We start from the raw sequence: 15645 nt of genomic DNA, 5'->3' as shown, positions 1-15645 counted from the left end.
ATGGGATAAGTCCTCCTTATTGTTGAGGCCCTTTGGGTAAAGACAGTCAAGTTTGTAGATCCATCTTGATTCGACTACAAGAAGTCTCCTTTCATAATCGCCACCTCTCCAATTCGGTTTTACTCGTTGGATCCCATAATAGCTGAAATCTTTGAGACTGCTTTTATGGTGAATGGTGAAATGTTTATACATGGCAGTTTCAGTGTTGCCGTGTTCGACTTGTAAGATGTGTTCTCGAATCCTGTCTTTTAGTAATCTTGAGGTTTGGCCCACATATTGCAGTCCACAGCTGCATTGGATTACGTATATTACACCTTTGCTGGTACACTTTATTAGGTCTTTAATTAGATGTTCCTTCCTAGAGTTATTAGATTTGAATTTCTTAGTCTTAAGACCTCTTTTGCATGCTTTACAATTTATGCATGGGAAAAAACCTTTGATTGTTTTGCCAAAGACATCTTGTATTCCTATTGTTCTTGAGCGTGGAACACTAGGTGATAGCATGTAACTTAAGTTGTCTGATTTCCTATAGATGAATTTTGGTTTGTCTGCCAGTATTTCCCCTATGGTGTCGTCATTCTTCAATAGAGGCCAGTTCTTCTCAATTATTCTCTCTATTAGATGTCGATTCTCACAGTATTGCGTGATGAATGCTACATCAATAGTATTCTTGTCATTCGATGTTTTATTTTTCTTATCTTTATATTGGAGGAGTTCCTTACGATCTCGTTTTCCCATTGTTTCCTATGGGAAAATAAAAAATGTCTGCACCTAACACCCTAACATGAACTCCGAGTCTAAACACCCCTAATATTACACTTATTAACCCCTAATCTGCCACCCCCGCTATCGCTAACACCTACATTATATTTTTAACCCCTAATCTGCCGCTCCGGACACCGCCGCCACCTACATTATCCCTATGAACCCCTAATATACTGCCTCCAACATCGCCGCCACCTACATTATAGTTATAAACCCCTAATCTGCCACCCTCAATGTCGCCGCCACCTACCTACATTTATTAACCCCTAATCTCCCGACCCCAACATCGCCGCTACTATAATAAATGTATTAACCCCTAAACCTAAGTCTAACCCTAAGTCTAACCCCCCCTAACTTAAATATAATTTAAATTATACGAAATTAATTTAACATAATTAAATAAATTTATTCTATTTAAAACTAAATACTTACCAATAAAATAAACCCTAAGATAGCTACAATATAACTAATAGTTACATTGTAGCTAGCTTAGGATTTATATTTATTTTACAGGCAACAGGATTGAGGTCGCATTCTATTGGCTGATTGGAACAGCCAATAGAATGCGAGCTCAATCCTATTGGCTAATTGCATCAGCCAATAGGATTTTTCCTACCTTAATTCCGATTGGCTGATAGAATCCTATCAGCCAATCGGAATTCAAGGGACGCCATCTTGGATGACATCATTTAAAGGAACCTTCATTCTTCGTTAGGACGTCGTTTGAAGAGGATGGCTCCGTGTCGGCTGGTTAGAAGATAGAAGATGCAGCCTGGATGAAGCCTTCTGCCGTCTGGAGGACCTCTTCTGCCCCGATCGGATGAAGACTTCTGCCGTATGGAGGACCACTTGTGCACGGCTGGGTGAAGACGGCTCAAGGTAGGGAGATCTTCAGGGGGTTAAAGTTAGGTTTTTTTAAGGGGGGATTGGGTGGGTTTTAGAGTAGGGGTGTGTGGGTGGTGGGTTTTAATGTTGGAGGGGGTATTGTATTTGTTTTTACAGGTAAAAGAGCTGATTACTTTGGGGCAATGCCCCACAAAAGGCCCTTTTAAGTGCTATTTGTAATTTAGTATAGGGTAGGGAAATTTTTATTATTTTGGGGTGCTTTTTTTATTTTATTAGGGGGATTAGAGTAGGTGTAATTAGTTTAAAATTCTTGTAATTCTTTTTTTTTCTGTAATTTAGTGTTTGTTTGTTTTTGTAATTTAGTTTATTGAATTTAATTGTCTGTAGTTAAGGTAATTTATTTAATGATAGTGTAGTGTTAGGTGTAATTGTAACTTAGGTTAGGATTTATTTTCCAGGTGATTTTGTACTTATTTTAGCTAGGTAGTTATTAAATAGTTAATAACTATTTAATAACTATTGTACCTAGTTAAAATAAATACAAAGTTGCCTGTAAAATAAATATAAATCCTAAGCTAGCTACAATGTAATTATTAGTTATATTGTAGCTAGCTTAGGGTTTATTTTATCGGTAAGTATTTAGTTTTAAATAGGAATAATTTATTTAATTATGTTAAATGTATTTTGTTTAATTTAAATTATATTTAAGTTAGGGGGTGTTAGGGTTAGGTTTAGACTTAGGTTTAGGGGTTAATAACTTTAATATAGTAGCGGCGACGTTGGGGTGGCAGATTAGGGGTTAATAAATGTAAGTAGGTGTTGGCGATGTTAGGGACGGCAGATTAGGGGTTAATAAAATGTAACTAGTGTTTGCGAGGCGGGAGTGCGGCGGTTTAAGGGTTAATACATTTAATAAAGTGGTGTATGAATAAAAAACATATTTGATTTCAAACTCTGCCTTATTGTGCTCCATATTGGGTACTGGCAGCTGTCTGCCAGTACCCAATATGGAGCACAATAAGGCAGAGAGGGGGGGTTAGAGAGCTGTTTGGTGGGGATCAGGGAGGTTGGGGGCTAAGGGGGGATCCTACAGAGCAGAATTATTATTTAGAAAAAAAAAATCTCCCAAAAAACTTTTATTTTAGTACAGGCAGACTTTCTGCCAGTACTTAAGATGGCGGGGACAATTGTGGGGTGGGGGAGGGAAGAGAGCTGTTTGGGAGGGATCAGGGGGTGTGATGTGTCAGGTGGGAGGTTGATCTCTACACTAAAGCTAAAATTAACCCTACAAGCTCCCTAATTAACCCCTTCAAGTGAAAGTAAATTTTACTAGATCTCAATACTACTATAGTTTACTCGACCATCAACAAGTTCAGTCGCTAAGTTTTTTTTTTTTATGTTTTCGAAATATTACTGTAAATGCTATCTTACACTTCAGTACTAAAAATAAACGATATGGAAAATGAGGTGAAAAAAATCATGAATGAAAGTAATGTTTATTTTATATATATTTCAAATCTAAATACCGGATAACCTGACTTTACTTTCACTTTCACTGCTGGGCATAATACATGTGTGGTGCGCCGCGGCATTTAGCGGCCTTCTAAATATCAAAAAGCAACGCCAAAGCCATATATGTCTGCTATTTCTGAACAAAGGGGATCCCAGAGAAGCATTTACAACAATGTGTGCCATAATTGCACAAGCTGTTTGTAAATAATTTCAGTGAGAAACCTGAAGTTTGTGAAAAAATTTGTGAAAAAGTGAATGTTTTTTTTTTATTTGATCACATTTGGCGGTGAAATGGTGGCATGCAATATACCAAAATGGGCCTAGATCAATACTTTGGGTTGTCTACTACACTACACTAAAGCTAAAATTAACCCTACAAGCTCCCTACATGCTCCCTAATTAACCCCTTCACTGCTGGGTATAATACACGTGTGGTGCGCAGTGGCATTTAGCGGCCTTCTAAATACCAAAAAGCAATGCCAAAGCCATATATGTCTGCTATTTCTGAACAAAGGGGATCCCAGAGAAGCATTTACAACCGTTTGTGCCATAATTGCCCAAGTTGTTTGTAAATAATTTCAGTGAGAAACCTAAAATTGTGAAAAATTTAAAGTTTTTTTTTTATTTGTTCGCATTTGGTGGTGAAATGGTGGCATAAAATATACCAAAATGGGCCTAGATCAATACTTTGGGTTGTCTACTACACTACACTAAAGCTAAAATTAACCCTACACGCTCCCTACATGCTCCCTAATTAACCCCTTCACTGCCTGGCATAATACATGTGTGGTGCGCAGTGGCATTTAGCGGCCTTCTAAATACCAAAAAGCAACGCCAAAGCCATATATGTCTGCTATTTCTGAACAAAGGGGATCTCAGAGAAGCATTTACAACCATTTGTGCCATAATTGCACAAGTTGTTTCTAAATAATTTCAGTAAAAACCTAATGTTTGTGAAAAAATTTGTGAAAAAGTGAACGATTTTTTTTATTTGATCGCATTTGGCGGTGAAATGGTGGCATGAAATATATGAAAATGGGCCTAGATCAATACTTTGGGATGTCTTCTAAAAAAAAATATTTACATGTAAAGGGATATTCAGGGATTCCAGAAAGATATCAGTGTCCCAATGTAACTAACGCTAATTTTGAAAAAAAGTGGTTTGGAAATAGCAAAGTGCTACTTGTATTTATTGCCCTATAACTTGAAAAAAAAGCAAAGAACATGTAAACATTGGGTATTTCTAAACTCAGGACAAAATTTAGAAACTATTTAGCATGGGTGTTTTTTGGTGGTTTTAGATGTGTAACAGATTTTGGGGGTCAAAGTTAAAAAAAGTGTGTTTATTTTCATTTTTTCCTCATATTTTATAAAAATTTTTTATAGTAAATTATAAGATATGATGAAAATAATGGTATATTTAGAAAGTCCATTTAAAAGCGAGAAAAACTGTATATAATATGTGTGGGTACAGTAAATGAGTAAAAGGAAAATAACAGCTAAACATAAACACTGCAAAAATGTAAAAATAGCCGTCCCAAACGGACAGAAAATGGAAAAGTGCTGTGGTCCTTAAGGGTTAAAGGGACACTAAACCCAATTTTTTTCTTTCATGATTCAGATAGAGCATGCAATTATAAGCAACTTTCTAATTTACTACTATTATCAATTTTTCTTCGTTCTCTTGCTATCTTTATTTAAAAAGCAGGAATGTAATGCATAGGAGCCTGCCCATTTTTGGTTGAGAACCTAGGTTATGCTTGCTTATTGGTGGGTAAATGTAAGCCTCCAATAAGCAAGCACTATCCATGGTGCTGAACCGAAAATTGGCTGGCTGCTAAGATTTACATTCCTGCAATTAAAATAAAGATAGCAAGAGAACGAAGAAAAACGTATAATAGGAGTAAATTAGAAAGTTGATTAAAATGTCATGCTCTGAATCATGAAAGAAAAAATTTGGGTTCAGTGTCCCTTTTTTGTATAAACCTCAGGCAGCTCTATACCCTTGTGTCATCTTCTCTGTGGACTCTCCATGCCAGGAAAGAAAAGAATTTATCAGATAAGCACACATTTTGTTTTTTATCAACACATAAAGGGACAGTCTAGTCAAAATTAAACTTCATGATTCAGACAGGGCATATAATTTTACACAACTTTCCACTGTACTTCTATCGTAAAATTTGCTTTCCTCTCTTGATATTCTTTGTGAAAAGCTAAACCTAGGTAGGCTCATATGCTAATTTCTAAGCAGTTGAACTGCCTCTTATCTACGGTTGCCACCCGCCCCGGTTTCACCTGGACAGTCCCAGTCTGAGGCTCTGTGTCCCGTGTCCCGGAACTACCCTCAAATGCCCCGGCTAAGTGCTCCCCTGGCGCAGCAAGCAGCAGTGAGCACAGACATTACAAAACATTCGCTGGCCAGAGAAGCTCTTAGCCCGAGGTTACAAAAAAAAAAAACGGGTAGGTGTAGTCTGCAGGAGAGACGGAGGATAGTGTGGGGCAGTTGGAGGGGGGAAGATGGTCGAGGAGGGGAGTCGTCACATCGGGCTGCAGCTGAAAGCGGCAGAGAGTGGCAGGTGTTGGTGCGGTGGACGTGCGGCAGGCTGTTTGCATGCCAAAACATGGCCAGTTACCTTCGTGGTTCCTCCACCTCCGTCAACTGTAGGTCTTCTGCAGCAGCAGCCTTCCTGGAGCCCTTGCCCCGGCCGGCCCTAAGCCAACAAGTGAAGTGCAGCCACAGAGAAATTGTGAGTAATACTTGGCTGTGTCTGCTGTTTTTTCAAATTGGTATGGTCATTTTTTTTTTGGTGGGGGGCTTAATTATGTGTAAATATAATATATAATATATATATTATATCTATATTATATATATATATATATATATATCTAAAAATTGATTTCATAATGAATTTGAGGCTGTGAGAAGCCACACCCAAACCACGCCCTGAGACACACCCTCTCCACGCACTTAAAAAGTGTCCAGGAATTTTCTGGGCAAAAGGTGGCAATCCTACTCTTATCTCAGTGCGTTTTGACAGTTAGACACTGCTTGTCCATGTGTGTCATATAGATAACGTGCTCACTCCCTTGGAGTTATTTGAGTCAGCACTTACTGGCTAAAATGCATCTCTGTCAAAAGAACTGAGATAAGGGGGCAGTCTGCAGAGGCTTAGCAACCAGGTAATCACACTGGTAAAAACTATATTAATATAACCGTGTTGGTTATGCAATACTGGGAAATGGGTGATAAAAGGATTATCTATCTTTTTAAACAATAACAATTCTGGAGTAGACTGTCCCTTTAACTCTAAAAAAAAAAAAAATCAGTTTATTTTCAAATGTCCTGCATTTAAAGCCAGGGTCAAAACTACCGCATCTAAAACAAGGCACTTTAATTTCTTTCAGTTTTTGTTTTGTTTTTTACCTACTTTATAAACGTGTTTATACTCAAAATAATGTAATCTGATATGTGTATATATAGTTGTGTTTTACTTACAAATAGATATCCATTCATATAAGGTGACATTATTTTGAGTGTATACACGTGTATTAATATTTGTTTATCATTAATAGTCTCTGTAGTTTTTCAAACGCATTCAAACTAAAGAAAAGTACAATATGCAAATTCCCGAACCTTCAATACAGATAAGCAATCGGCTTTGCGTTGGGTTAGGTTTGTACCTTAGCAGCTCCCATAGCGTCAGCGGTTGCTCAGCAACAGGAGAGTTACTGATGAATTCTAAGCGAACATGGCGGTATCGCACCGAGAGTCTGTGCTCACATCCTCATGTATCCAGCCCCCAGTAAATCCGCGCACCCGAGCACCTATTACCCTGTATGAGCGGCAGGAAGAAGAGAGGAAGCAGCCCCGCTCTACACAGCCGGTAACCTCTAGGTTCAGACGTGGAAATAGAAAAGTGGTGGAAGGGTTAAGCAAATATAACTTTATTTATGTCAAATTGCTGGGTTTCTTGTGTTGAGTGTTAGAATCTTGGTCTTAACATTGATACAAGCAAGATATGTGCACTTGTGTATGCGATAATTTAATTTACTATGTAGTATTTATTTTTATAAGTATTTCTAATAGTGCCACAACACACCTAGCACTCAATTTAATGTAATCTGTTTAATGCATGTTGTAAATTCCTTGTTAGTTAATTCCTTCTAATCTTCTGAGCGTTAACACCTTCATGCACTGGGATTAGTTTTTTTATGGTCTATTTAAACTGTGTGATTCACTTGTTTGACATGTGTCCGGGTTTCAGACCACCTGAAACCCAGACATATTATTCAAAATGACTGGGCTGTGGCTCTCCAGCATAGTTTGATGCTGGTACTTTGTTACATACAGCCCTGCTTAGCTTAACGTTCGTGTCCTTCAAAGTTTACATTTAGTAATACAGGCTGAGTGAGCAGCATAGGTTTTTTTTAATTTTGTAGTACTACTTGGTTTATTTTTCTAAGAATTTAACCCCCCCCCCAACCCCTGGTGACACCTTTAGGAGAATCATATGGGTATGACTAGGAAGTACAGACTGGCAGGATTTTTGGCCTGGATCTTGCTTTACTTCATGCAGGATAGCATTTTGGCTATAATCTTCCTGCATTATGGTATAGAGTAGCCTCTTAAACAGCTTTAGTGGGTACGTGTTTCTTTTTTACTTTCAATGTTGTATTTATGCCTTATCAGTATTTGGCTCTGTTCCTTAATTAGACACATAAAACACATATTACACTGCAGATATTAAATTGTGAAATTGATAAAGTGATAATTATGCTTGATGTTTGGCATTATTTAGAATCTGAGATTTAGATTAATGATTTATTTGCCATGACAACATAATGGTGCCTTTTTCACTAGGGGGTGATGTTATGGTCTATTTAAACTGTGTGATTCACTTGTTTGACTGAGGAAGGGTAGAGTATCCACGAAACATTACACACATAAAAGCTACTACTTTAAAAGGACCGGTAATTGCCACGCCCCCTTGACCACGCTCCTGACCACACCCCCACTGGCACCGCACCAGGTGGTCCCAGTTTCACCTCTAAAAATTATGGTAAGCCTATTTAGTGGCATGGATAGGTTTCCAGCGGTGGTTGCAGCGCCCGGGAACGATATTGGAAAAGAGCAATCTGTTCCAATACCTGCCCCGGGCACCGCAACCACCGCTGGGAACCTATCCATGGTCTCGTCCCCCCCTCAGTGGGGTGTGGTATTTTCCGCATTTGGGATGCTAAACTACACCTTTGCCCAATATATTTGTTTTAAAATAAAAATACTGTGAGCTACTCAGCGTGTTTGCATACAATATATATATATATATATATATATATATATATATATATGTGTGTGTGTTTGTATAGCATTTTATACTTATCGTTTTGAAAAACTTTAAAAGTCAAGAGTGTTTAGAAAACTATAGTTTTGGGAATTTTTTCATTGTGAGTTATACTTTGACTCCCCCCACTTAGGATATTTGGCACCCTAGGGTGTCCAAACACCCTTGATGATATGCACTTTACTACAAGGTAGCATTGTAACAATTAGTGAACACCTCCATGAGGATTTTCTTGTATTGTTGCACTGATACCAACATCTGTTCCTAACTGTCATTACAAAGCTAATGCCATCTGTTATACCTTTCAGCCTATTAACTGGGTAAAATGTTTATCAAGGTAATGCATTATATGAAAAACACAACCTTTTCTTAAAGGGCAAGTCAACCTAAAAATTATTATTACATATTTAGATAATGTATTTAACGATGTTGACAGCAAACTGTAGGCCAATTATGCTCTAAATATAGTTTGCAAGTAAAACCATTTACTATTTCACCTCGGGCCGTTTTGAAATGGCCGCCTGACCCCTCCTGTCCTGACGTCACCCTCAAGCTCCACTGAGTGTTCCAAGTCCATCCTGCTTGTTCCTCTGTTTCGCGCATGCGCCGGTTTTGGAGTCAGGAAGAAAACAAACTGCTCAGTACCATAGCGGTTGTTCTATGCGGTGCACCAGTGTCCCACAGCAGTTGGAGTGGTAATTGAAGTAATCAGAAGTACAGCGGTCCCACAGTAGTTCTTACAACTCCAACTGCTGTGGGACCGCTGTGCTTCTGAGGACTTCTATTACCACATTGTTGCTGACAGCTGCAGGGTTGACCCCAGGCTGAGGATCACCTGGTAGTCACTGGAATGGTAGTCTTTGGCTGTCAGCCAGCAAGTTATATTCAAGGTCTGCTTTTATCTGGATACTGTTGTCAGACTAAATAGAAAAACGCTCATTGTAGTTCAACAAGTTTTGTAGGTAACATTAACTTATAATTGCACCTTCATACACCAATGTAACAGATTGCACGTTATAGCAAAGCAGATATAGCAGATCTCTTCTGGCTCCAGTAAAGCATCTTTTGATCTCTGGTGTAGGCATGTGCAGATATAACAGCACCACTCCAGTTTTAAATTGAATGCAATGTAACTCCTTTAGTAAACCCAAAAGGCTAGTCCATTTTTGCAAAGCCCTGCAACCGCTTAACACTGTATGCTCTGATCGCTTTGCTATAACGTGCAATCTGTTACATTGGTGTATGAAGATGCAATTATTCGTTACTGATACCTACAAATCTTGTTGAACTACAATGAGTGTTTTCCTATTTAGTCTGACATCAGTATCCAGATAAAAGTAGACCTTGAATATAACATGCTGGCTGACAGCTGAAGTCTACCATTCCAGTGACTACCAGGTGATCCTCAGTCTGGGGTCAACCCTGCGGCTGTCAGCAGCAATGTGGTAATAGAAGTCATCAGAAGCACAGCGGTCCCACAGCAGTTGGAGTTGTAAGAACTACTGTGGGACCGCTGTACTTCTGATTACTTCAATTACCACTCCAACTACTGTTGGACACTGGTGCGCCGCATAGAACAACCGCTATGGTACTGAGCAGTTTGTTTTCTTCCTGACTCCAAAACCGGCGCATTGCGAATGAGCGAAACAGAGGAACGAGCAGGATGGACTTGGAACACTCAGTGGAGCTGGAGGGTGACGTCAGGACAGGAGGGGTCAGGTGGCCATTTCAAAATTGCCCGAGGTGAAATAGCAAGTGGCTTTACTTGCAAACTATATTTAGAGCATAATTGGCCTACAGTTTGCTGTCAACATTGTTAAATACATTATCTAAATATGTAATAACATTTTTTAGGTTGACTTGCCCTTTAATAAAACAAGAATATAACATTCCGATAGGCATATAACTCTTTGAAAAAGGAATAGGTCAATTTCTAATTTAAATAGAATTAGAAGCTAAAGAAGATTGCTGAAAATGTAAAAAAAAATTTGTCAGCCAGTAAAACAGTGCTTTCCAAACTGTGTGTCGGGACACACTAGTGTGTCGGCAGCAGTGTGTAGGTGTGTCCCTGCTTCAGCACAAATTTTTTTAAATTTTTTTTTTTTTTTTAAATTGTTTTTTGGTTTCTGACTTTCCACCTGCCTGCTACGCATATCACATGGTTAACACGTGATTGATACCTAGTGGGTCACAGATCATCTTAACCAATTGGCACAGCTCAGTGGGAACTGAAACTATTACCATTGGCGGATTTGGCGGCACATTGGCTTCTGACTGCACGTGTAGTCTCCTTAATTGGCTCGTGACTGCAAGTGTAGCCAGTGAGTGGGACAGCAGTGTGTTTGCAGCGCGGGCAGTAGTCAGTCGGACTCACAGAGCTCTGAGGGTAGCAGCTTAAACGCTGAGCTGAAGTCAGAAGTCAGTGGGGTTTTTTGCAGCTAGCTCCCAGTAGTGCATTGCTGCTCCTGCTCTTGATATATGGATAGGAAGTGGAAGCTTAAAAATGCTTGATGATGAAATGCGAGTGTCTTTATCTAATGTTACACCAAATATTCAGAAACTGTTTTCATCCCATCAACCTCATACATCCCATTAATATAGTAAGTAGCTATTGGTGTTATTAAACTTTTTTTAATTCTTGCACATACATACTGTTACTTGTAAATACATTTTGTTATTATATAATTTATGTATGTCTCCGTACCTATTAAAACAAGTTAGTTTAACCTCCTGTTTGCTAGTACAACTGAATTACTGTGTCATGAAATGATGTAGGTCTACAAAGTGTGTCACCAACATGAAAAGTTTGGAAAGCTCTGCAGTAAAAAGTAGTGCCAGGACATTGAATGTCTTTGCTCTTTAATTTGGAAGTAAGGTTTTGCATACAGAAGTGAATGTAATGTTATTAACCCTTTCGTGTCAGGGCTAAAGTGCCTACATCAGAACAACTGTTCCAATGTAGACAAATTGAAACCACGCGATCGTGCACACGATGGCGAGATTTCAATTATTGGATCGCATCTGGGGGGCGTCCCTACAACCCTCGGAACGCCCTCCAGACTGCGAACAAATCCTGACAGCACAGAATGCTTCAGGACAGCCGTTAGCTATGACGTTCTATTCCGTCATAACGGCTTTAAAGCCCAGTCTAATTATGACGGAATAGAACGGCATAACGGCTTTAAAAGGTTAAAGGACCAGTAAATACAGCTGATTTGCAGAATCAACAAATACATAATAAAAAGACAATGCAATAGCACTTAGTCTGAAATGCAAATAAGTAGTAGATTTTTTTCTGACAAATGTCAGTTATGTCTATTTCCACTCCTCCTGTATCATGTGACAGCCAACAGCCAATCACAAATGCATATACTTATATTTTATGAATTCTTGCACTTGCTCAGTAACTCAAAGTATAAAAATAAAAAGACTGTGCACATCCATGTTAATGGAAGTAAATTGGAAAGTTGTTTAAATTGCCTGCTCTATCTGAATCATTAAAGATTAATTTTGACTTGAGTGTCCCTTTAATATTCCTTCACTTTAATGTTGGAGATGTTCAGCCAAGTGGTATAGTGGCCAAATCATTATGTAGTATCTTAGATCATATATTAGAATATCTTATCTTATATTAATATTATAGCTTGTTCCAAGAAGGCACATCCTCAAATTATTATTTTTTTTTTTTGTTCACTTCAGTAGTAATGGATATGGATATTCCAAGGTATTGGTGAGAAAGGGGTCCATACTTAAAGGTACAATCTAGTGCACTGGTTTTCAAACCTGTCCTCAGGCCTTCCTAACAGGCCCCATTTTGAGGATATGTGAACTAGAGCACAGGTAAAATTATCAGCTGATTAGTAAACATGTAACCAACCTGATGACAATACTCTGTCACCACTCAAGGGGGCGCTAATATACACAGAATATATATAGTGCTAGATCACTCCTATAATGTCAACAGATTACAAAATACAACAAAAATATAGTGTATATATAGTGTGATAAAATATACAAAATGATATAACTTATCAGTCCATAGGTGAATCAATCACTGACAAAAGTGTTGTCCATTTGGACTTGCTTTTATTCTTGAATTCACGGCAGCTCCTTCCCAAATAGAAGAGGTTTACTGGAATCTGTGATGGTATAAAACAAATGCACAGAAGGGCGCCTCCTAGTGTAATAAAGTACAGATGGTGTAACATCTGTTATCACATATTTGTACACCATCTGTACTTTATTACACTAGGAGGAGCCCTTCTGTGTGTTTGTTTTATTCCATCACAGATTCTGATTAGTAAACATGGTTATTTTACCTGCTCTCATCCAAGGTAATACTAAAAACCTGGCCTGTTGGGGAGGCCTGAGGACAGGTTTCAAAACCAGTGATCTAGTGGAAAAAATAAAATACACTAATTTATTATGTGTTTAAACCGAGTCAAAATCAATCTTTAGGAACACCCCTGTGTCACTCCAAATAGGAACATGTACAGTAATTGCAGCATACGTGTGTATGCCTGCTCCTTACTGGCTTATCAGTTTTGTCCTTATTTAGAGCTGCACAGGAATGTGCTGAGATTGAGAAACATTGGGCTAAAGAGATCAGCTAGATTTTGCAAACTAGACTTCTAATCAGAATATGATAACTTATAAAATCACAAGCAACATAATATAATGTAAATTGTATTCTCCACAATTAATGCAGCATCTTTGCTTTGACATTTAAGGATAATATCTGTAGCTATTTGTAATAGTTATTCTGTTTTTCATTATCATTTGACCAGGATTATCAGGATTCTGAAGACAGCAGCGATGAGGAGCATAGCAAGAACTGGAAGTGTAAAAATTGGGTTTTGGACATCTCTAAGATATGTGACTCAGACACAGGATATTATATGCAGCTTGAGAGACTAAAAAATGCTCATCTACATAGCATGGATGATTTGCAAAAAATGTACGAAAATAAATTATACCTGAAAGGTGTGCAGAGTATAAACACTGAACAGAGGTGTGACGTAGTCAGGTGAGCAACAATTATTATTTAGTGTTGTTTGCATTTTTTTTATCAGTCTATTTCGTTGGCACCAGTTTAGTATTTATATGAGAAGCATCTTCATAAATCAGTTATACCTATTTTGTCCCACCTACAAGTGAAGCAGAAAGTACTATTCATTTGTTAAACACATTTGCACAGTACTTACAAACACTGAGTGATACATCATAGAGTGTAGAGCATAACATTTCCAATCAGGGCCAGAGAATGTATGGAGTGCTATTTAGCTCTTTCGTTCGCATGCTAACAGCGATAGAAGTAAACTTTTTGCATGTCGGGATGTGCTCGTATAACAAGTTGAAAGCAAAAAGATATTGTTTGCACACTAACCCAATGCGCAGAAAAAGTCAAAGTTAGAATATTGCGCATGCGATAGCCTACTCCCCCATAGAAGTCAATGGAGAGAAAAAACTAACAGCCCACTCTCGCGCTTACCTGAACGCATATTTTTCAAGTGTTCTATTTATTCATAAATAAATTTTTCTACATATTATATATAGATGTATACATACACACACTTACATTTATATATATATATATATATTTAAATATATAAAACATATTCTGCTATGTGCAGAACATTGGAATGTGAAATATTTACAGTAAATACATAGTTAAAACCTTAATTAAATATTAATATTGCATAAATATGCTTTTACAAAGGGCTCAAATGCACTTAAATATATGTCTATATGTGTGTACATATGTGTTTATGTGTGTGCGTAAATACATATTTACACAAATACATGTGTACTCATATATATATGACATATGTATGTATCATCTCTATTTTCAAACCATTTGCAGCTCTCTTTTTTCTAACACCTGCAATCTCATATCTTTTGTGTGCAATACTTTTCTTGAATACTTTTTACTAGATGATGTTATTATGAGTGTAACTGTACTTTGTAATGTATTTTTTATTTGTTTTGTGACACTTTTTTGTTTTGTGAAACCGTTAACCAGAGCTCTGAGGTCATGGTAATTTTATTCTAGTGTAAATCGTGATTGCACTCACAAGTTCGCATTTACTTTCAACTTCATAATCTGGCCCTTAATTGGTGCTATTATCTAGATTTTTTGTAATAAAATAAGAGTTTAAAAATGTTGATATTTAAAAAAAAAAAACACTGTTCTTAGTAATATTTTAGCCCTGTCAAATAAGCACATATTTACAGCAAATACATATTTAAATAGAAGAGGTGTGTGCAGATCTCAGGTTTAGAGGAACTGTGTCCCAAACGAGCAGGTAAGAACTAAATAAATAAGCAGAGATTCACTGGCAGTGGGCTGTAGCTATAGTGGAGAGATCAGAGGTAGCCAGGCTGCCATACACTGCACCACCAGCAGGGGGCACATTATAACACAGGAAGGATAACTTTCAGAACTTTAATGTCTTCACTACATAAAAACAAAAAAATATTTTGTTTTACTGGAATCTAAAGCATTCTAAATGTAACAAGGAAAAAAAATACTCTGTTCTTTTAAGCACCTTTATTGCTAAGCCATTTTCCATCCCAGTGTTAAAGGGACAGTCAAAACCAGAATTTTTGTTGTTTTAAAAGATAGATAATGCCTTTATTACTCATTCCCCAGTTTTGCATAACAAACACAGTTATAATAATACACGTTTTACCTCTGTAATTAACTTGTATCTAAGCATCTTCTGACAGCCCCCTGATCACATGACTTTTATTTATTATCTATTGACTTTCATTTTAGCCAATTAGTGCAGTGTCTAGCACAAGCCATGGGCGTGATCACAATGTTATCTATATGGCTCACATGAACTAGCTCCACCCTGTTGCTAAAAGCAAATAAAAAAACATGTAATAAGAGGCGGCCTTCAAGGGCTTAGAAATTATCATATGAGCCTTCCTAGGTTTAGCTTTCAACTAAGAATACCAAGAGAACAAAGCAAAATTGGTGATGAAAGTAAATTAGAAAGTTGTTTAAAATTACATGCCCTATTTGAAACTGTCCCTTTTAAAGTTGTTTCGAAACTTGACTGTCCCTTTAAAGTTGTTAGGTATTTGTTGCATTTTAACATCAGTTTGTGGTTTTGTTTTAATTTACTGACATTAATCATAACTTTTTTAAGCAGAAGTACTGTACATTTGGGAA

General features: G+C 37.6%; 1 protein-coding gene across 1 annotated transcript in view; it reads left to right on the top strand.

Moving 5' to 3' along the window:
- Positions 1-6872: 6872 nt before the first annotated feature.
- Positions 6873-15645, top strand: part of FAM161A (FAM161 centrosomal protein A) — a 43712-nt gene continuing 34939 nt past the window's right edge. The window contains exons 1-2 of the mRNA XM_053709317.1: positions 6873-7007; positions 13253-13491. Of these exons, the coding sequence (XP_053565292.1) occupies positions 6873-7007; positions 13253-13491 (374 nt within the window). The remainder of the gene's footprint in view (positions 7008-13252; positions 13492-15645) is intronic.

This window comes from Bombina bombina, chromosome 4 (genome assembly GCF_027579735.1).
Source record: "Bombina bombina isolate aBomBom1 chromosome 4, aBomBom1.pri, whole genome shotgun sequence".
NCBI classification, from domain to species: Eukaryota; Metazoa; Chordata; class Amphibia; order Anura; family Bombinatoridae; genus Bombina; species Bombina bombina.
The sequence above is the reverse complement of the archived record's forward strand: the minus strand, read 5'-3'. Positions and strand labels throughout refer to the sequence as shown.